Genomic DNA, 24,641 nt, shown 5'->3' with positions numbered 1-24,641 from the left:
AACTATTTAAGAATATTTTTAATAATATAAATAATTTTTTGGTTTGTAAATTTTTAAATTTTTACATAAATTAAAAACATTTCTATAACACATAAATACTTACTATTATGCTCTAGTGTCTACATTGCTCTTATTAAGGATGAAAGGAGTTAGAAGTTTATCATCATTACTTTGTCGAGGCAGATTATGGGGTGGGTGGTGAGGATGATAGTGAGCAAGTGATTCATAAAAATAGTACTCACACAAGGATAAGTGTATCATACGCACTAGGGACAATGAACCAGATATCGAATCCAAAAGATCATTGCATTCCCAAATAATCAATTCTATTACAAACTAGACAATTTAAGTTTGATCAAATAGAGAAAGGTTTGTGATCAATTATCTTTTAACGAAAAGAAGAATTAAAACGAAAGAGTTGGTGAGAAAATAATTATTATGAAAAGACCAGGATTGTGAATTTAGGCATACCCCTTTCTCCCAATTCTAATTCTAATGATTAATTAATTAATCTATTGAGTGTTCACACAACCAGTTTGATCATGCGAATTATATGAAAATGATTACTTCTTAAATCAATCAATCATAAGCAGATGATCACTGTCAGAAAAATTAATTAAGATTTAGAATGATAAGTTATAAAATATCAGTTAGGAATGAAGAAGAAATTTAATGATTGAATAACATCAAGAACTTTATTAGAATCAACAAAAGGGTATAATGGTATAGCTATATCACAATCCTAGACCAATGGGAGCTAACCGCTCATGGTCATAGAAAAAGTACAAAATCAAAATAAAACATAAAAACAAAAAAAAAAGAGGAAGAAATTGTACACAGATTGACCTTCGTTGTGAACTCCATGCTCCCTTGTAGCCAAAGACACTTTCATGGCTTTCTTCTGCCTTCAAAATCTCGAAACTCGCATAAAAGAGGAAAAGATAAAAGTTTCCCTTCAAAATCCACTATTTATAAAGCCTAACTTAAGTTACTGTCAGCGTAGACAGACCACGATCATGGTGAAAATTTTGTTAAAATTCAACGCTCAACCATGGTCAGACGACAACTACCATGATAGATGTGGCAAAGTCCAAATTTCTTCAAGACTACATGTTTTCCTACTCTTTTCCACTCTAGAGCTTGGACACCTATCTTACACAAACTAACACCAAAACATGAGTTTTGTCAATAAAATGAAATAATATGCATGAATATGGCCTAAAATCTCACATAAAAGTACATTCAAAAATTGAGTTGTCAGCAAGGTTTGAGTGGAGTATTACAGTATAGTCATCAAACTTGTATTTTAAAATTACTTGTATTTGAACTCAAATTAATGTGGTAGTAACTTTGTTAAAACACTATGCAAAGATCTTTTATAAAACATTAACAACATAATTATACAATATCTTAAAGGCTAAATGTCACTTTTGGTCCATTATGATTTAATGTTGTTTCATTTTGGTACATTAAGTTTTAAAGTTTCATTTTGATCTTTTATGTTTTTTAAAGTTTTATTTTGATCATTTATGTTTTCAAAAGTTTCATTTTGTTACATTAAGTTTTAAAAGTTTCATTTTGATCATTTATTTTTTTGAACATTTTATTTTGGTCACTTCTTCTGATTTCGTTAGCAAACATTAATGTTATGTTAAATTTTAAAGTAATTAATTAAAATAGTGGCGACTAAAACCATCACTATCTTTAAAATGCATTCAACCATACCTATTTTTTCAACCTATCTCATCTTCTGCAAACTCCATAATCACCACAATAGAACACTAGAATCATCGTCCACTCAAATCCGCAACCTCTGCAACACTACATCCATCATCAACAAACAGCTTAGATCCACAACCTCCATCCACTGAGCAACACCAGGGCACCACCCCATAGCCACATTGTTACCCAACACCAACATAGATAAAAAAAATACTAGGTCTCAATGGTGATGAGAAGCTTTAGATTTAATGTCACGGTGGTGAATTTGGGTCTTGCTTTGGCTTTTCGCCGCCATTATTTTAAATTAATTATTTTAAAATTTAAATTAACAAAACACTAATTTTTGCTAATTAAAGGAAATCAGAAGAAATGATCAAAATGAAACTTTCGAAAACATAAAGGATCAAAATGAAACTTTTATAACTTAATGTACCAAACTAAAACTTTCAAAAACATAAAAGATCAAAATGAAACTTTCAAAAACATAAAGGACTAAATGAAACTTTTATAATTTAATGTACCAGAATGAAACTTTCAAAAACATAAAGAACCAAAATAAAGTAAAACAACACTAAAATATAATGGACCAAAAGTGACATTTAGTCTATTATAAATATCATAATAAACTTTTTAAATAATAAATTTATGAACTTCCACATTTGATGCTATAATGGTGGACCTTCAATGGGACAATTTGTGATGGTTGTGGTTCTAATTTGATCCAAACTCAATAATTATGTCTTTTGTTGACACACAAGGTAGTGGGTCTTGGGTGCAATTGAAGAAAATGACACAGAAATTTGTCATTATTTATACAAAATGCTAATTCTTATGAAAATGTTTTTATAAAACGTTACATGAAGGAATGTGATTGGTTATTTTTATTAAAATGTATGGTGGATTGTATTCCATCAATTATAACTACGCATATGCTATTCACACGTAGTGATTCATGCAACAATACTTTTTATTTATTATATATGCCTGTGTAATTACCTATACTCTTACCTTTACCCACTAAGAGAGTAATTGTTGTACCCATCATGAGTAATTTTTGTGAGTGCCTATTAGGTTCATTACTAATGGCTAACCATCTGCAAAAACTCTTATGCACAAGTCAGAAGCCAACATAGTAACAACTAGTTAGCGTGGAGATACCATACATAAAAAAGGTGGTGATAAATATATAAGAGTAAGAAAGGTGGCTTGTTTGGTGGGAAAAAAGGCATTAGCAATGCATTTGTAGCTAGATATGTTGTGTTGGAAAAGAGTGGTTTATGCTATGGTTGGTGTTGTTCCACAAGACCCATGCTTATCATTTAAAGGTAATTGAGTTGAGTGGTTCGCGATGATAGTAACTAGCTTATTCAATGATCTAGGGTTAGGGTATTGACACGAGGGTGGGGGCCACAAAATCAGGACATGGTTGGATAAAAGATGGTATCACCAAGTGTAGACCAACGTCGTTTAAGCAAAAACCAACTTTACTTAAGCGAGAACACCTCTAGAGGCATCCATGCCCCTGTCTATAACATCATTTGTTAAAAAAAAATTATAATAAAAACATTCTTTAAAGCATAAATAATTTAATATTTTTAAAAACTACAATGGTTTGAAATACCTCAAATGTTATAAATAAGATTGAATCCTTATAAGGTACAATATTATCAAATATGAGCATCTAATGAACCCTAGAAATATAACAAAATCAACTAAAAGAAAACTAAGTCTTCAAGTATCATGTGTTTCAATTGTTTCTTCCTCATGCTCTGAAAACAACACTTCTAATGAGATATAATCTCAGTGAATAAAACAAATTCTAAAAGAAGTTCGCAAACAGTGTTGTTCTCAAATGGCGCGGTAATCGAAAAAACTCAACCATAATACCCGTAGTGAATCAAAAAGAAAATATCATAAATATATATAACAATAAAGTCAAACTAATGCAACCACAGTTTATTCACATAACATTCTCAATAAAGAAAATATTTCAATAAGTGACATTAACATCTCAAGCATTCAACTCTATCACATACATGACTCAGTGATTCCTAGAATCACTACACTTAACTCTTTGGTTCCCTGAACCAACTTGGATCCTGGGTCCACTGTGAATTATGATTGAATAAGGTCTATGAGCCCATTTTCATGCAATGGTGTTCCATTGTCTTCTCCATCCCGGATAGAGGTATCTAATATATCATCCGAAATGTAGATATTTTCAATAAATAGATATCCCATCTGAGACATATATATTTTCAGCAATATGATATTTCATCCCGAATGATAATATCTCTCATCCTATTTCCAGAATAGAATGTATACCTTCATTTATTTCGATAAGGTAATGAATGACTCTTGCAATAATAAAGAAATATGTAATCTCTTATATCTATCGATTTAATTCTCAAGCAGTGAGCCTCAATAACAATCTTCATGTTGATACCTTGACATTATTACAATATGACAATTATCAATTAATAACAAAACACAATATCACACATGTATATAAATAAGAATATATATATATATATATATATATATATATATATATATATATATATATAATTAAAGAATATTTATTATGTAAAATCAATACTCAACAGTGGGACCTAGACTTAGTAATTAACAAATGGATTCATGACATATATACATATAATGAATTCAAGATATATCTATATACAAGTAATGTATATATTAGACACAAACATGAATGACAAAGCCTTTCAATCAATTTCACGCAAGATCTTACAATAATAATCCAATATCTAATTTTTTGTAACCACACAAGGATCAATTCACACAAGAATCAATGTTTCAATTATCAATTTATAACTGCTAAATTCAAGAAGACGCTTTCCCAAAAATTTATACCGTGGAAGTTTAGAAAAATGTTATTTTACTCACCTCTTGAAGACCTCCCTAAGCTTCTAGATGTTCCTACAACATATCTCTATAGTCACACCATATTCTCTTCCTATGCGTCATATTGTTTCTAAGTTTTTTTTCTCTTTTTCTCTCTCATCTTTCTTTTGTTAACCTCCTCTAATTCTTCTAACCTTTATCTATTTATTTATTTATAATATATAAAAGTTGAGCTCCTCATTATTAGTAAAATTGATGATTTGGAGGAAGGAGGGCATTATCCTTTTGTGTCTATCACTTGTGTTTTTCTTCTTCCTTCTTCAATGTTACTCACAACATAACAAAACTCTATACCAAAAGAGTAAATAAATTATCCTTACTTTATCATTAATTATAATTTTTTTAAAATAATAATTTTGTACAATTCATTAATATATATTTCTTTACACAATAAAATGTAATGTAAAATTATATTTTCACATCTCCCTTTTTAACTGGTTATTTTCATAAATGAAGTTATTAAAGTTACTTTATGGACAAACATAGCCTCAAAATTTGAAAAGGCAATCAACATCCAAGAAGGCTCAAAGATCATTACAATCACTTCTATGATGGTTAAGAAATTTAGAGGTTTGATTACTTTCACACATTTAAAATTATTAACAAAATTTATATTCTATACTTTATATATCTTACTACTGTATCTCTTTTCTTTTCTTTATATACATAGATAATTTAGCAAAAAAAATGAATAACTAGATAAATGGATGGTTAAATTGTACTTAATGTTTACATTAAACGATTGTGATATGTCATTTCACTAAGGAAATTGAAATTATTCTTCTAAATTTAATTTTTATATTAAGTTTTAAATATATATATATATATATATATATATATATATATATATATATATATATAATCTTTAAATAAAATTTAAATAAAAATTGATCCATAATTTTCTATCTCTTTATTTTTATATTAGCATGTTTATTTAATTAGATAGTTATTTATTTGAGATGTTTCTTTACTATCTTAAGTATTATTTTCAATTCAACTTATTTAATAAATAAATAATTTTAATTCAATTAAGTCTATATCATACTTTTTGCTTACAATAATTTTTTTTTATATTTTATTTACTATAATAATTTTAATTTACTAAAAATTATATTTTAATAATTATTTTTCAGATGAGTATTTAATCAACTCAACTTCAAGTATAAAGATCTATATCAATTTAGACCATCCTGATTTTGCAAAGTTCACGTAAAATGAACTTCTTTATTTTATTTTATTTTATTATACACATTTTGTAACATTCAACAAATAAAATCATTAGTTTATTCTAATTCTTTGATTGATATAGTGAAAAAATTATAAATTTTATTCTAAATAACTACTTTGTAGAAAAAAATGGAGCAACATCAAATAAAGGAACAAACTTCTCCAAGTTCTGTCAACATTGATCTTGACAAGAGAATGTTAAAAAATAGAAGATCTTTGCAATATATAATGTCCATGGGATGAGTATTAGAATCCCAGGTATGCTAACCTACCATGACCTTCATATTCATAATATTCAATAATACATATTTTTTCTTAATTTTAACATATATAAAATAATAGGATAATGTGTTCACAATTCATGCAAAAATCAATGAGATCGACGGTACATTTTGTTGAAATTATGTTGCATATGAGAGATGGCAAAAGAAAGTTACAAAGGAGGGAAATCAATACTCTTGTAGAGAATGCAAACAGCCATCCAAGTACCCAACAATAAGGTTTAATATTTGTATATAATGAATTATTTTTTAAAACATAATTATAAATATTACAATTTTTAAATTTTTTTGTTAGGTTCAAGATACAATTGAAAGTATCTGATGACACCATTATAGCAACATTCACAATATTCGATCGAGATGCACAACAAATTCTAGACACAAGATGCAAATAAGACTGACATACCCCCAATATTGTATACACTTTGAACACACTTTTAATTTTGAAATCAAACTCACAACTTGATCCTCTCCTCAAAGAAATTAAATAGGTAACCATATTTATAATTATTAACATTTTTACTTATTGTACAAAATATTAATAGTTTCGTCCACTAATTAATATTTTAATTAAAAAAAAGGAGTCCACTTCATCACAACAAATATCATCAAATGGGTGAGATGAATTAATTATAAGTCAAAGGCCAAAGCTATATGCATCCAACAAGTCAAACGGCGCATCTTCATCATCTCAGGAAGAAGTTTATCAAATCTCACAAAATTCATTAAGAAAAAAGGCGAATAAACAAACAGTCACAAGTCAAAGTCCAAAGCTACAACTATCCAAGAAGTCAAAAGATGAATCTTCATCATCAAAAGAAGAAGAAAGTCCATTAAAAATATGTGAAAAAAAATATGTCATAAGTAAAATCTCAAAGCTACAAGCATCCAAGAAGTCAAAAGATGAATCTTCATCATCAAATGAAGTTTATTCAATCTCAAAAAATTCATTAAGGAGAAAGAAGAATAAAAAAATGTTCTGACATCCTCTGTTGAAGAGTCAATCTTACTTCAAAGTTTAAAAAGGAGCACACCAAAGAAAATAATATTCAACAACAGGTCACCATCAAAAGTAAATAAATACAAAAAGTCTATTTAAATGAATAATTTTTGGTGTTTTATTCGCATCATTTTTATGTGTTTTACCATTATGGTTGACCATTTTTCTTTCATTAAATATATTTATTTTGTTGTTTTATTATGTCAATTTCACCTTATTCTTATATTGTTCTTATAAAATTTATACATAACACTTATCTTTATCTTCACGTTAATCAACTTTAGTTGAGTGGTCAACCTCCAATTTTGAAATATTCCCTTATAAATATATTGATAAATAAAAAATATCTTAATTTATACGTAATTTTTTTATCTCCTTTAACAAAAAATTATATAAAATATCATTGACAATTATATTTTTAAATTTTATTTATCAAATAAATAATTTATTTAAATATTTATGCGGGTATTTGTCTAGTATATACTAATTCCTAAAAACTTATTTCTAGCAACTTAATCATCTAATTATTTGACTAGATCTTATCTTTTTATCTAAGATATAAATAAATCTAATATATTATTTTATCTCTTTTTTTTTGGAATATCTTTATTTTTCCTTATTTATCTTAGATATAAATAGAAGATAAAACAAATATCTTATCTTTTGTTGTTTTATTTAAACTATACATTTACTATTCTTGTCAAATATAAATAATTTTATTTTTGGAATGTTACATTGTCACTCCTCTTCGCTTAATCAAGACACAACATTGTTTAAGCGAGAACCAACATCGCTTGGTGAAAACCAACTTTGCTTAAGTGGGAACATCTTTAGAGGCATCCATGCCTCTGTTACTTCCTTCTCTTAAGTAAGACACAATGCCACTTAAGCGAGTTGACTGCTTAAGCGAGACCAATGTTGCTTAAGTGAGGCTACCTTTAGAGGCACCTATGCCTTTGTCGTTTCACTTGCTTATGCGAGACATAATGTTGCTTAAGGAATACTAAACTTTTGTAGAATCATGAACTTTTGTGGTTGTTCTCTCTCATGCCATCCATGCATTGTTATCAAACTCTCGAGTTAACTTTTAAACTCTTATGATTTTATGAGTCTACGTAGTAAACTCTTTTTTTGGGTAAACTCTAGTAAAGTTGTGAAAACTCACATAAACTCTTGAGTCAGGTATTGAGTCCACGAATTTCAAACCAACTATAATTCTTACCCCCAATAGACCCCATAGCAACAATGTTTTACCAAGACTTAAACAATTTGAAGAAATTAACTCGTTTTTAAAATGTTTTCACTTTAATAACTTATGTTTTATGAATTTATATATAATTTGGTCATTTATGTATTTTGATATTATTTAGTACTAATGTATTGTTACACTTTATTATTGAGATTTGTTATTTGCATTTATTATGTAGTTCAAATGCTAAATTATTGCTAGAGTATTTTGTTAAAAGTATATGTCATTAATAGGTTTTTTTAATATTATTTTAGGTAAATACTCAAATTCGTCTTGAAAGTGTATTTGTTGACATATCAGTCCTTAAAAGATGGAAAACTATTTTTTTTGCTCCTGAATGTGTAAAAATGCCAACATATTAATCTTGTCGTTAGTTTGGTTCGTGAAGTCTAATGTTTCTGCTGACATGACAAGAGAGGACTGGAATGTCATGAGAAAAGATTGTCAATTGGGTAGTTGACTTGGCAGGACCAATTTGCCATTAAAATGTCGATGAACTAATTTTTCATTTTTGTAATTTATTCCCTCCTTTCTCCCCCTATGCTCTTTCTTCCCTTCTTCTTCGCCTTCACCTGGACCACCACCACCCACCATGAAAAGATATTTTTGGTGTCACTTCTCTCTCTTTCTCTCCTTATTTTTCTTTTTCCTTATACAAATCTACATATTTAATTTCCAAATTAGTTCTACAAATTCTACAGTTCCACCATTCGATTTCTTATTTTTATATGTTTTATGAACATGTATTCAAAAAAATAATTTTGGGTGAAGTAAAAGTTTGAAGCCTTTAAGCCTCAACATTTCCTCCATACATTTATGTTCTCAGTGGTTATAATATTGTTGCCCATATGATGAATTTAAAACCCACTGCTCTTCCACCACCACCTGTCCCCAATGGTTCTACTCCATCTGTTGTTAAAACCTGCATATGTAACAAATCCCATACTATCGAAGGATGCAAATTTGGTGACAAGTGCCATTTTGCCCAAGGTGAATGTCAAGTTTACTTCAACTTAAGTGTTCAGCCAATTCACACAACGGATTTTCCACAACAATGAAACGAAGGAATAAGAAGGAAAAAGAAACATAAGAAGAGAAAGAGAGGGAAAGGTCACTGAAAATATTTTTTATGTTGGCCCAAGAGGGAGAAGAAAGAGCATAGGGGGAGAAAGGAGGGAATAAATTTTAAAAATAACAAATTATTTCATCGACGTTTTAATGACAAATTAGTCTTCTGACTCAACTACACAATTGACAATATTTTTTCATGGCATTTAAGTCCCCACTTGCCACATCAATAGAAATGTTAGATTGCACGGACCAAACTAACGTCAAGACTAATATGTCAGCATTTTTACACATTCAGAGACAAAAAAATAGTTTTTCATCTTTCAGGGACTGATATGCCAATGAAATATACTTTTAGGGACAAATTTGAGTATTTACTGTAAAATTCTTAAAGGGTTTCCTAGATTATCAATTATAGGAAACCAACAGGATCTTGAAACCTATGATTCTCCCAAACAACAAATAAAAAGATAATGCGTACCTCTCTCCGCAAGAAGACTTGTACCTTTCTCCATAGGAAGACTTCTCTCTGGTGTACTTTGATTTCCTTGGAAGAGGAGAAAAATAAGATTTCACTTCCTTATACCTTTCTTTTTGTCTCTCTCTACTTTCGTGATGGTTATAGATGAGAGAAAACACTTTTATGTCAGGAAGGGGACCTTATTTCACGTTAGTGGGTATTAACCCCCTTTTATAACCACTACTCCCATCAAGTAGCAGTTAACCCTAGAAACTTCTCCTATTAAGCCCAATTACAATTTAGTCCTTAATTATTAATTATTTATTTATTAGTCCCTACATAAGTCACATGCCTTTCACATGAGACATTAATTCTAACATTCTCCCACTTGGCTCATGTGACATTAATAAACATTATGGACTAAATAAATAAATAGATTAACTAACATAATGCGCATTAAAAAATGACTAAATTGTTCTATACATTGGGTAGATCATAATTTCATGATTAAGGATAGAAACCAATTTGAGTCATGGCGGTTGTACGTCATCTAATCGACATAGTCCCTTCAATGTACTACAAATTAGTCTTCTCCTTAATATGACCATTAGTTAGGAGTACATAATTGGTCCAACATAATGTCTTCATTCAAGACAAAACCTATTAACATTACTCTAACACAAACATGCATGCAAACATAGAGAATAGGTAATGAGAAACATATCATAATTGAGCTCAGAGTGTCACTAAAATCATAAGATAAATTACATTTAATGATCATCAATAACAATAATGCTTATACTTTCAACATGTTCTATATTGTCTTGAGCGGTAATCCCTTGTTCAAAGGACCAACTATCATAAGGTTTGTGCTAATATGTTTTATTGACACTCTTTGTTTCTGAACTTCTTCCTTCACGACAAAGTACTTCAATTCCACATGCTTAGCACCCTTAGAGTACTTGTTGTTCTTACAAAATACTGTTGCAGAGTTATCACAATACATTTTCAGCAACCTAGCAATACTATCGACAATTCCAAGCCTTGAAATAAAGTTCTGCAGCCAATTAGCCTGAATTGTAGCCTCAAAACATACTACAAATTCAGCTTTCAGATGCAACAACTACTGATGCATACAAAATTGCTTTCATTTGTTTCCGTTCCATATCATTTCTAGGACATTGTGCGAGACTAAATTTGTCTCCTTTCTAAATTAGAACAGGTGACATTAACCACCTTTTCATCTTGAATCTCTCTAGTACTTTATTGATATATGCTTTCTGAGATAAGCCTAATAATCCTTGTGATCTATTACGGAATATTTTTATCCCTATCACATAGCTTACCTCACCCATATCTTTCACTTCAAAGTTTCTAGAGAGAAATTTCTTAGTCTCATGAAGAAGACCAAGATCGTTAGCTGCAAGCAAGATATCATCAATATACAGAATTAGAAAATAACCTTACTCCCACTGACCTTCAAATACATACACTGATAAACAGTATTTTCCTTAAATCCAAAGGAAACAATGGTATCATTAAACCTCAAATACCATTGGCGGGAAGCTTGCTTTAAGACTGTATATTGATTTCTTTAATTTGCAGACCATGTGTTCATTTTCTTCAACTGAGAACCCAATTGGTTGGTCCATATAAATATTGTCCTTTAAATCTCCATTAAGAAAGACAATTTTCACATCCATTTGATGTAGCTCCAAGTCAGAATGGGCTACTAAATGCCATGATAATCCTGAAAGAATCTTTTCGTGAGACCGATGAAAACGTCTCTTTATAATCAATGCCATCTTTCTGAGTAAATTCCTTAGCAACAAGTCAAGCCTTGTAACATTCAAGGTTTCCATGAGAGTCACGTTTAGTCTTGAAGACCCACTTACAACCAACTCTCTTGCAACCCTTTGATATTCTACAAGGTCCCAAACACCATTATGTTCCATGAAATATTTCTCTTCTTTCATGGCATTTAACCACTTCTCAGAACTATCACAACTTAAAGCTTATGAAAACAAAACTGGATCATTATTATTAATGCTTAAGTCTATTTCTGTTTCATGTAAGTATACCACAAAGTCATTCGAAATAGCTGGTCTCCTTTCTCTTTGAGACCTCCTTAATGCTACTTCTTGCGGTTCTTCCATAATAGGTTCATTATACATCATGGGTTCATTATTGTGTTGCTCATTTTCATTAATTTTGTAATAACCACTAAAAGGAGCAATCACCTTACTGCTAGAGGCACAGGCTAAAAGGACTTGCACTCTAACTTATTTAACTTCTAGTTCTCACGGAATTGCACTCCCACTGATTTCACTATTTTCAATGAACCTTGCATTTCCAGTTTCGACAATTCTCATACAATGATTAGGACAATAAAACATATACCCCTTTGACTCTTCTGGATAACCAATGAAATATTCACTGATTGTTCCTGCATCCAATTTTCTTTCTTGCGGATTATAAATCCTTATTTCTGCTTGGAAACCCCAAACATGCAGGTGCCTTATACTAGGTGTCCTATTCGTCCACAGTTCAAAAGGTGTCTTTGGAACTGCCTTACTAGGAATCCTATTCAACAAATAAATGGCAGTTTTCAAAGCATACATCCACAAAGATACGGGTATAGTCAAATTGATTAACATACTCCTAACCATGTCCATTAAAGTTCTATTACGCCTTTCTGATACACCATTTTGTTGTGGTGTACCGAGCATTGTGTATTGCGCACAAATGCCACATTTCTGAAGAAGCTTAGCAAATGGACCTTGATGTTACCCGGTTTCATCATATCTTTCGTAATACTCACCACCTCTATCATATCTAATAATTTTCACATTTATGTCTAATTGCCCTTTTACTTCATTCTAGTAAATTTCTAAGGCATCCATTGCCTGAGAAATCTCAGGCAGTAAGTAGACATAACCGTAACGTGAATAATCATCAATAATAGTGATAGAGTATCCTTCCTTTCCGAAAGAACTAACATCAAAAGGTCCACAAATATTAGTATGCACAATTTCAAGAAGCTGAGTGCTTCTTGTAGCTTCTTTCTTTGTATGTTTTGCTTGTTTCCCTTTAATACAACCCACACAAATATTTAAATCTGTAAAATCTAGATAAAGAAGAATTTCATTCTTTATTAATCTTTTCATCCTTTCTCTAGAAATGTGACCTAAACGTTTATACCACAAGAAAGCAGATTGTTCATTCACTAAACTACGTTTAATGTCAACATTATGATGCAGAGTTAAAACAGTTCCAGCATACAAACTGTCTAATTTTAATTTATATAAACCATCACAAGAATACCAGTACCAATGAGATGATTATGCTTAAATAAATTGAAACATCCATTACCAAAATTAAAAGAGTATCCAGTAACATCAAGTTTAGATTATGAAACTAAATTCCTAGATAAACTAGATACATAAAGAGTTTCTAGTAAATCTAAACGATGTCTAGTGTTGAGTTTTAAACAATAAGTCTCAATTGTTTCCACTGGAGCTTTCACTCCATTCCCCATGAAAATAAACTTCTCATTTGGGCTTATGGTTTGGATTGTAAGGAATCTCTGCATAATGTTAGAAACATGAGTCATACATCCATAATTAATCCACCATGTATTATGGGGAACTTCAGTTAAGTTTGATTCAAAACATACATGAGCATTATGCTCACCATTCTTTTCGAACCAAGACTAATGCTTTAGGCAATCCTTCTGGAAATGTCCAGATTTTCTATAAAATTGGCAATTATTGTCCTTTGATACCTTCTTCTGGATTTGCAAAGAGTATTGATTTTTAATGACCCTTTACATTTATCATGTTTCTTCATAAATTTCTTTCCAGCTCCTTGATTCCCTTGGTGGCTTAAATAATAGACCGAGTGACTTCCTTGATTGCCTTGCTTCTTCTTGAACTAACATACTGTGCAATTCATGCACATTCCATTTATCTTTGATGGTATTATAGTTCATTTGGAACGGGCCATACTCGGACAGTAATGATTTTAGAATAAAGTGAATAAGAAAGTTCTCATTCATAGCCATTCCCAAGGTCTTAAGTCTTGTTGCAATGTTTGTCATCTGAATGACATGTTCATACATAGTACGTGAACCATCAAACTTCATGGTGGTCAATGTACTCATTAATGTCCCAGAAACAGACTTATCAGTTGTTTGAGAGTGCTCTCCCACTAACCCCATAAACCTTTTAGCACTTTCAATTTTAGGGAGAGTTGTCTTAATACTGTCTGCAACAGTCATTCTCATCAACATTAGGTCGAGTCTGTTAGATCTTTCCCAAGCTTTATAATGAATGTTCTCTTCATTGCTACTAGTATCAATAATAGTAACAAACTTCTCTTCCAACATAGCAAGATCATGATCCAAAACACCGAGGTGAAATTGACCTTGCTCATTTTAGTAAGAGAAGTTAAGTCCATTAAAATTGGCTCAGCTGATACATAAGAATTCAGTAAATTGAGAACATGTATTACATAATAAAATTCACATAAGTGTTTTGAGACATAAAATACATGTCATACACATGATCCTTTGGGTGATACACCAACACACAACATACAAATATAATGATGCTAATAAAAATTCTTAACATTATTTGGCAATTAAATATGCACCAATTAGTAGTATCTATTTCCTTTGGGCATATAAATAAAACTAATGATACACACAAATCGCCTACAATTATATTCATTAATTATAAGAACAACTAATCAACCTTTGGGCGATCCATAAATGTCTTATAACAATGAATTTCAATTACTCATAAGTCAATAACCATATAATTTAGCATCCATTATTCTATGAGTAATTGAAATAATCATTAATTTGGAATTAAATAATCTTACAAATTTGGCTACTTTGATGACTAACAAATTCAACATATATTTAATTTCAACCAAATATATATGGCATGCACATACTTATTGTTATTAACAATTCATAATCATTCTATTAATTTCATTCCAGACCATAAAATAATATTTGCATTTATTTTTATTTTGCATTCAAACACATTCAAAGGAATATGTAGCATATACATATTTACTGCTACCAATAATTTTAAAACATTCACGTTAATTTAATTATAGAACATAAACTTTCAATCTTTTAATCACGTTTAACAATGACATTGCAAAAAGAAAAGGCAAGTGGGATTGGAAATAGCAAACAAGGGCTGCAAATAGAAATTTGAAAAGCAATCCTTCTTCCCTGCAAACGACGTACATCCAGGCGGCGCTTTTCCAATTGAAAACTTACGTCATAGCTTTCTCCATTATACATAAAAATCTGCAGCTTTAATGGCCTACTTTCTTTCTCCATTAGAAATTAAAACTTGCAAAGATAATCGTTTTTTTTTTAAACCTTGGAATTAAAAGTAACCCTACTTACGCCACGCAGCTTTTCAAAAACATTGAAATTAAAAGTAGGCCTACAGGCATACTGCGACAAGAATATGTGCTTTCTCCATTCCGTTCCAAGACGAAACACAATTTGTAATGCGGCGCAACTTTTCAAATAATCTTTCTCCAAAAAAAAAAATTGGTATTTAACAATAATAAAATATTGCCCATAAAACAATACATGCAGCGGAAAATAAAATTCCTAAATTTCATAATTAGGGTTCATGCATAATTGAGAGAAATTAAATCATTCTTGGAGAATCATAAATTTCATAACACACTATGAAGCACGGACACGCCGCCGAAGTGCCGCGTCCCGCGTCGGAGACGCACCGAACACACAAACGGGTGCGACTCTGGTGCGACGCGGTGTCCATTGCCGCCGCCGTCGCCGGACACGGTTGGATGCAGGAAACGCGTGATCGGACGCGGCCCAACAAGTGGACACGCGCGTCCAAACGCGGCCCAACCAAATATTTTATTATTTATTTAAAAAAGACTTACCTAAAACGAAAATCACATCTTCTCCTTGCCGCAAGCGAACCTCCACGTCTCCGCCTCCGTTTCCCCCTTTGCAGGTAGGCCCTTCTTTCTTTTCTGAGTTTTCTCATGATCTCATCTGCTCCATCGCCTCCATGTTTCTGAGTTTTTTGAGTTTTCTCTCTCGCCTCTATTGTTTCCCCGTTGATGTTTTTGCCTGGTTTTATGGTTTCTAATTTCAATTGATACTTTTGTGCTTTATTGTTTTTGGTTTTATGGTATTCTTTCTCTTTCCATGTGCAGTGGTACCCATTACCCAATGTCATTTGATAGTTACAAGAGAGTTTATTTTTATTATTTTATTTAGATACTTTTTTGTTTTGTTGTGCCATTTGATACATTCAAACGTTTAAAGGTGGTCTCAAGCACGTTACAACAATTATCATATTTTCTAAATAAAAGTTGTGCCATTTGATACATTCAAATGTTTAAAGGTGGCCTTAAGCACGTTACAACAATTATCATATTTTCTAAATAAAATAAATGGGTGGATGTTAACATATTTTTGTAGGATTGAAATTTTACTTTTTCTTCAATTAAAATTTTAAGGGTTTACTTGTGTTTTTATTTTTTATTTACTTTTTAATTATAAAATTGTCACATTAGTTTAAATCTGTTTTTTGGTTTTAAAAAAAATATACATAAAATATTAAAAATAATAAATGAAGATGGAAAATAAAAACACAAATAATAATGGAGCTTTAAAGTACAACACAAAGATTATTATTATACAAGTCCGGGTAGGTGTGGGACATCAATTGAAGTATACTATTTAGTTTCCCCTACCTTAATTTTTATTATTTTATTGTAGCTTGTTAGCAAATAAAAAATAAAGCCTTGAGTTTTGTGATTTTTTTTATTTTCTTATTTATTCTTAAAAAAATTATTTGCTAAAAAAGTATCTAAATTGTTTAAAAATAAAAAATAAAACAAATATAATTTACAAAAACTAAAATTATTTTCAATAGTCCTATTTTGAATAAAATTAAGCTACAACATGGCCTAGACAAGAACAACATTGATTAGAAATTGCTTTTGTTGTTTGTTTTTTACTTAGAAATTGTTTACATTGATTTTTAATTTTTTTAAATTGTTGTAGAGATGAGTGTTTCTAGTCCTAGTCAAGCTAAAGAACATGATCGTACCAAACCTTTATGGACCTATGTTACAAAGATAAAAAGTGTAGGTGGTGGTGGAAATTATGAGATAAAATGCAATATTTGTGATTTTACCTTTAATGGGTCTTACACTAGAGTGAGGGCACACTTGTTGAAGATGACCGGAAAGGGAGTTAGAGTTTGTCAAAAGGTAACAATTGACAGACTTATAGATTTGAAGAAGATAGACAATGAGGCAACATTAAGGGTGGAGAAGTCAAAAACAAAATTTGTATCATTGCCTCCGGTTTCTACTCAACACCAAATGGATACAAACACTCTTGGTGTTGATCCAAAAAAGAGAAAGACATCAGCTGTAGAAAATGCCTTTAATTTGCAAGCTAGAGAGACACTTGATCATGAAATTGCTAGGATGTTTTACTCTTCGGGGCTGCCTTTTCATTTAGCAAGAAATCCTCATTATAGGAAGGCGTTTGCCTATGCCGCCAACAATCAGATCAGTGGTTACCAACCTCCAAGTTATAATAAATTAAGGACAACATTACTTCAAAATGAGAGGAGACATGTGGAGAACTTGTTACAACCAATTAAAAATGCATGGAGCCAGAAGGGTGTGAGCATTGTTAGTGATGGATGGAGTGACCCGCAAAGAAGATCTCTTATTAATTTCATGGCTGTCATAGAGAGTGGACCTATGTTTTTAAAGGCCATCGATTGTTCAAATGAGATCAAAGACAAGGATTTCATTGCCAAACTTATGAGGGAGGTAATTATGGAGGTTGAGCACTCAAATGTTGTGCAAATATTGACGGATAATGCAGCAGTTTGTAAAGCAGCAGGTTTATTAATTGAGGCTGAGTTTCCTTCCATCCATTGGACTCCATGTGTTGTCCACACATTAAATCTTGCTTTGAAGAACATATGTGCAGCCAAGAATACAGAAAAAAACAATGTTATTTATGAAGAATGTTCTTGGATCATCCAAATTGCGGATGATGCAATGTTTGTGAAAAATTTTGTCATGAGTCACTCTATGAGACTATCAATTTTTAATTCATTGAAATTACTATCCATTGCTCCAACAAGATTTGCCTCCATTATTGTAATGCTCAAGAGATTCAAGCAATTGAAGAAAGGACTCCAAGAGATGGTCATTAGTGACCAATGGTCTTCTTATAAGGAAGATGATGTTGCAAAGGCTAAATTTGTGAAAGATACTTTGTTGGATGATAAATGGTGGGATAAGGTTGATTATATTCTTTCTTTCACTAGCCCTATCTATGATGTTCTTAGAAGAACTGATATAGAAGCTTCATCTCTCCATCTAGTATATGAAATGTGGTATTCAATGATTGAAAAGGTGAAGAATGCCATATATCAATATGAGAGAAAGGAGGAGAGTGAAGGATCAACCTTTTATGAGTTAGTACACTCCATATTAATTGACCGTTGGACTAAGAGTAGCACTCCTCTCCATTGTTTAGCTCATTCCTTAAATCCAAGGTAATTAACTCTATACTTTTTTACTTACCTTTTTTTTTAGAATTACATAAATTTTAATCATGTATATATTTCTTTTTAATTATAGATATTATAGTCATGAATGGCTAAGTGAAGATTCTAATCGAGTTCCTCCACATCAAGACTTGGAACTCACTCGTGAAAGATTAAAATGCTTCAAGAGGTTCTTTCTTGATGTGGATGTAAGGAGGAAAGTGAATATTGAGTTTGCCAACTTCTCGGATGGAAGAGAAGGTTTTGATGATCATGATTCTTTAAATGATAGAGGTCAACTGGATCCAAAAGCTTGGTGGCTAGTTCATGGCGTTAATGCTCCAATACTTCAAAAGGTTGCCCTTAAGCTACTTGCGCAACCTTGTTCATCTTCATGTTGTGAAAGGAATTGGAGTACATATTCATTCATCCATTCTTTAAAGAGAAACAAGATGGCACCACATAGAGCTGAAGATTTAGTATTTGTTCATAGCAACCTACGATTTCTCTCAAGGAATACTCCACATTATCATCAAGAGGAAACTAAAATGTGGGATGTAGCCGGAGATGATTTTGGATCACTTGATGATTGTGGTATTCTTGAAATTGCTAGTTTGTCTTTAGATGAACCAGAGTTAGAAAGTGTCTTTTTCAATGATGATTGCTAGTTTGTGGAATTCTTGAAGACTTGAAGTGCTAATTCATCATCTTGCTTTATAATTTTTTTTTTGTAAAGAAACAAAGCGTACAAATTGTATAATGAGGTCTCTTAGTATTTTTTTATGACTCATTATCATAGGAAAAGTTCTTTTTAGATGATGATGAATATATAAATCTTGATTTTTAATTTAGATCTTTTATGCATATCACTCATATTTAATTTTATGTAATTTTATTTTATTTAATTTTATGTATATATATAGCCATGTCTGTGTCCTACATTTTGGACATTACAGGTGTCCACGTGTCCGGTATCCATGTCGGTGTCAGTGCTTCATAGATAACACATGCTCTGATATCACATGTAAAATTCTTAAGGGGTTTCCTAGATTATCAATTATAGGAAACCAACAGAGTCTTGATACCTATGATTCTCACAAACAACAAATAAATAGATAATGTGTACCTCTCTCCAAAGGAAGACTTGTATCTTTCTCCATAGGAAGATTTCTCTCTGGTGTACTTTGATTTCCTTGGAAGATGAGAGAAATAAGATTTCACTTCCTTAGACCTTTCTTTTTGCCTCTCTCTACTTTCGTGATGACTATAGGTGAGAGAAAACACTTTTATGTCAAGAAGGGGACCTTATTTCACGTTAGTGGGTATTAACCCCCTTTTATAACCACTACTCCCATCAAGTAGCAGTTAACCCTAGAAACTTCTCCTATTAAGCTCAATTACAATTTAGTCCTTAATTATTAATTATTTATTTATTAGTCCCTACATAAGTCACATGCCTTTCACATGAGACATTAATTCTAACATTTACCCTATTATTTTTTCTATTATGTAAACTCGTAAACTCTTACAACTTTACAAGTCAACTCTATGAGTCAAGTTTATGAAAGCTCTACGAGTTTACGTCAACTCTCGAGTTTAGAAACTTTGCATCCATGGTCTCCCAACCATTTATAAGCACTTAATCAACTGCTGAACACTCATACAACATATTCCAACCCTTAATCATCCATAACCAAGCTCAGTTACTCACAATCATCCCAATCATCAATTCCTAACCTAAGGCTGAAAAATTGAAAAAGGAAAACAACCATTCAAATGGTGGAAAGATAAGGAAAACAACAAGGAACAATAAAAAAGCTTAGGAAGGACAGGGAACACTCACCTAAGCCGGGGCACGAAGAAGAGCTTTAGGCATGGTTTCCAAGTTCCTTCTTCCTTTTTTCCTCTTCTTTCTCTATCTTTAACAACTAATAACCCTAACACATCTCTTTCTATTATCATAATACTTAAGTGCATAAAAGGATTTGGGTGGGCTTAACCCCTTATTGGACTTTAGGCACTCTCTAGGTTGTATTATCTTATGTTTACTAATCCTAATACTAGAGCACCTTACAACAACATTAAACATAATAATAAAAACATTAATATGATATAAGATAACAATATCAACAATAATGCTAAACATAATGTCACAACAATTATAATCATAACAAAATACAATAAAATGTCCACACCAATTATAATACAATAATAATAATATTAACATATAACAATAAATAGACAAAAAGCATGCACGCACGGAAATACTCATACTCACATAACACATGCACATACTTAGAGCATAACCAATAATATATTGTAACAATAATAACAAAAAAATTGATATAACAACAAGGTTATTGTAAGGGTTCTCCTTAATATATATTCCTAGTACTTGAAACTTAGAGTGTTATAGTGTGTTGTTGTGGTTGTGATCACATTAGTGTAAATTCTACAAGGTCAAGAGAGAACTAGGATTTTGAGAGAGAGCAATGGAGCAAAGAAGATGAAATGGGTGGGGGGTTATTATAAAACCATATTACATAAGTTCCTGTTTGAAATGATGTAAAGTAACATATATTACGTTGGTTTAAATAGCAATCAATGTAATATATATCATTTCATGCTGGTTCAAAAAGAATCGTTGTGGTATACTTTATTTTAATTTAAAAAATGTTGCCATGTTGCTTTCTACATTCGTTGGTAAACAACAGATGTAGAAATGATGACATAAAAAGTCTTTCATGTAGTAATGTAGGGTAAATCATAACCGGATCCAACCTATTCTTTGTTCACCCCTAATTTTACTAGCCATTGTTGTATCCTTGCACTATATTTCATTTTTTTTTGTGTCTCTTTGAAAAACTCAAACCTATTAATTCCATTTATATTTTTCATACTACTTTTGTCTATATTTTTCAAACTTATGTCAAAATTATTTTTTTAAGGATTATAAGTAACTATTATTTAATTTATGTAGTATAATGTATAATGATGAAACACAAATTATTCTTGAAATCATAATTACATTAATAGGAAGTAAAAACTCATGCTACTTATATTTCACTTCAACATGATCTTGTCCTAGATAGACTTGTCAATAGAATTGATAGGCATATTATTTGGCATTATTCGTGTAAATTTGTTGGCCCTTTACACCAGCATATCTTGCATGATTATAGAGTTGTAATTGTGTAATTATATCCTTAATTAGTTAGCACAGCTGTAGGTTACCATTTATAGTTTTTTAACAAACTTCAAGGCTAGAAATCAGATTGTATCATATTATTTAAATGAGAATTCTTCAGAGGAGAACACACAGTTTTATCCCAATTTCTCTGAGTTTAACATGGTATCAGTCTAGGTTTTGATCCCAACCTAGTTTTTTTCTTCGTTGCACTCCCAGTCTTCAAGTTCCCAATTTCAATCTCTTGTGTAGTACTTTTCACATCACGATACTATTCATAGTGCGGTTACCGCTCAAGTTTATCTTGGTTATGCTCTTGATTTCTCCAGTTTCTTATTTTTTTCCTCCTGCGATTTTTCTTTGCATCATGTCTACTAAAAAATATGATGTCCTCTTTGTTCGTCTTAATAGAAAGAACTACTCCACCTGGACATTACAGTTCTAGATCTTTGTCAAAGGCAAGGAGCTTTGGGGTCATGTTGACGGAACTGATTCTGCTCCTGACAAAACTACGCACAAGGAGGCACATGACACATGAGAGGTTAAAGATGCACAAGTCATGACTTGGATCATAGGCTCTGTGTAGCCAAATATCATCCTTAATCTTAGACCCTTCACCATGATAGCAAAGATATGGCACTACTTAAAGAAAAATTATAACCAAAACAACACTGCTCGCAGGTTCTAGCTTGAACATGAAATATTTTTCAACAAGATAGTCTCTCAATTTTTTATTTATATTCTCATTTCATGAATCTTTGTGTTGAATATACTGACATTGTCTATAAAGATTTCTCAACTGAAGGACAAACTATAGTCCAAAATGTTCATGACACCACAAAACGAGATCAATTTCTTATGAAATTGAGATCTAATTTTGAGGGCATTCGGACCAACCTAAGAAATAGAGCTATTACCCCTCCTTGGACGAATGCTTAAATGAACTACTTCATGAAGAACAACGTCTCCTCACTCAAATAGACATGGAACACCAGAAATCTGCCTCCCTTCTTGTGGCGTATGTAGTACAAGGCAAACCTCGAGGACGAGACATAAGTGTTGTCCAATGTTTCTACTGCAAAGGCCATGGATATTTTGCTTCCCACTGTCCTAAGAAGTTCTACAATCACTGCACAAAAGGTCACATGATAAAAGAATGTCAAATCAGACCACCACGGAGAAATGCAAAAGCCTTCACTACCATTGTTGGCTCTTCTACTACTCTTGTTTCTAGGGATCAGAATTCGCTTGCTTTTATGCCAACTTTAACCCCTTAAATGGTTCAACAAATTATCGTTTCAACATTTTTAGTTTTGGTTCTTTCAGGTAAAGCTTCTTTACCCCACTCTCATTCGTATTTTGACTCTGGCGCATCTAATCATATGACCAACAATGTTGCTGCCCTTACCAATGTTACAAATTACTCTGGTAATTTGCAAATACACACTGCATATGGAAACAATTTACCTATCACAGTAATTGGTGATATTTCCTCATCTCTTACCAATGTTTATGTTTCTCCTAATCTCACCAGTAACCTTATTTCAGTTGGTCAATTAGTTGATAATGATTGTAGAGTTGAATTCTCAAAATTTGGTTGTCTTGTGCAGGATCAACACTCAAGGAAGATAATCACAAAAAGGCCTAAAGTTGGATGTCTTTTTCCTCTTTATTCATCGTTGTCACAATTTTTTTTTGTCTTTTATTTCTTGTAATTCTACAACTGTTAATTTCCAATTATGGCATAAGCATCTTGGTCACCAAAATCCCAATGTACTTCATGACTTGATGAAATCTAAAGTTCTTGGCAATAAGGATTCCCATCTTTTAGTGTTATTCAATTTGATTGCAATTCTTGTAAACACGGTAAAATTAAAATTTTACCATTTCCAATCCATCAACCAAATGTAAATCAGCCTTTTGACATTATTCATAGTGATTTATGGGGAATCACACCTGTAATATCTCATGCACATTACAACTATTTTATCATTTTTATTGACGGCTATAGTCATTTTACAAGGGTCTATTTTTTGCGATCTAAAGTTGAAGCATTCTTTGCATTCAAATTCTTTCATGCATATGTTCAAACTCAGTTTTCATAAAAAAATTAAAACTCTACGTTCGGACAATGGGGGGGGGGGGGGAGAATACACATCTCATTTGTTTCAAGAGTTCTTGCAAGCAAATGGTATATTATCTCAAAGGTCGTGTCCTTCCACACCCCAACAAAATAGGGTAGCTGAAAGAAAAAACCACCATCTTATTGATGTTGTCCGTATCTTAATGTTGGACTCCTTTGTGCTCTCCCATTTTTGGTGTGAAGCTCTCTTAACTGTTGTCCACCTTATTAATCGGTTGCCTTCTCAAGCCTTAAACAATGATTCCCATTTTTGGTAAGCCACCCAATTATTCCACTCTTCGCACCATTGGTTGTGTTTGTTATGTTGATCATCAGCCACCAGAATGCACCAAACTCACAGCTCAATATGCTAAATGTGTTTTTCTTGGTTACTCAACCCATCAAAAAGGTTTTATATGCTATGATCCTCATTTACATAGGATTCGGGTTTCTAGAAATGTCATCTTTCAAGAAGATACATATTTGTTTGCTACTAACAAGACACTCACTCTTTTACATCCAAATCTATTTTTGCCATTGTTTCCTAACAGTTTTGTAGAAGAACAAGCTCGTCCTCCTTACATGGTTTACCAAAGATGTTCGATTGTTCCATCAATTAAGCCTTCAATCCCTCCAAGGCCCCCTCCTGATCATCCTTTGGTTGTTGATCCAGTGCTTCAACTAGAACCAGCCCCTTTACGTCGCAGTACTTACATTTGTAAACCATCGGAAAAGTATGGTTTTTTTTAACCTTTATCTTTGATAGCAACTTTAGCATCTGTTCCTATTCCTTCTTCATATAAGTAGAC

At 31.7% G+C, this 24,641-nt stretch overlaps 1 protein-coding gene across 1 annotated transcript; it reads left to right on the top strand.

The window, feature by feature from the left end:
• Positions 1-15,653: 15,653 nt before the first annotated feature.
• On the top strand, positions 15,654-18,393 carry LOC114398762. The gene is made up of 3 exons (XM_028360916.1): positions 15,654-15,771; positions 17,011-18,265; positions 18,390-18,393. The coding sequence occupies exons 1-3, from the start codon at positions 15,654-15,656 to the stop codon at positions 18,391-18,393; spliced, it is 1,377 nt and encodes a 458-aa protein (XP_028216717.1).
• Positions 18,394-24,641: the final 6,248 nt, after the last annotated feature.

Source organism: Glycine soja, chromosome 19, assembly GCF_004193775.1.
Source record: "Glycine soja cultivar W05 chromosome 19, ASM419377v2, whole genome shotgun sequence".
Taxonomy (NCBI): Eukaryota; Viridiplantae; Streptophyta; class Magnoliopsida; order Fabales; family Fabaceae; genus Glycine; species Glycine soja.
This window is presented reverse-complemented; position numbering and strand designations above follow the sequence as displayed.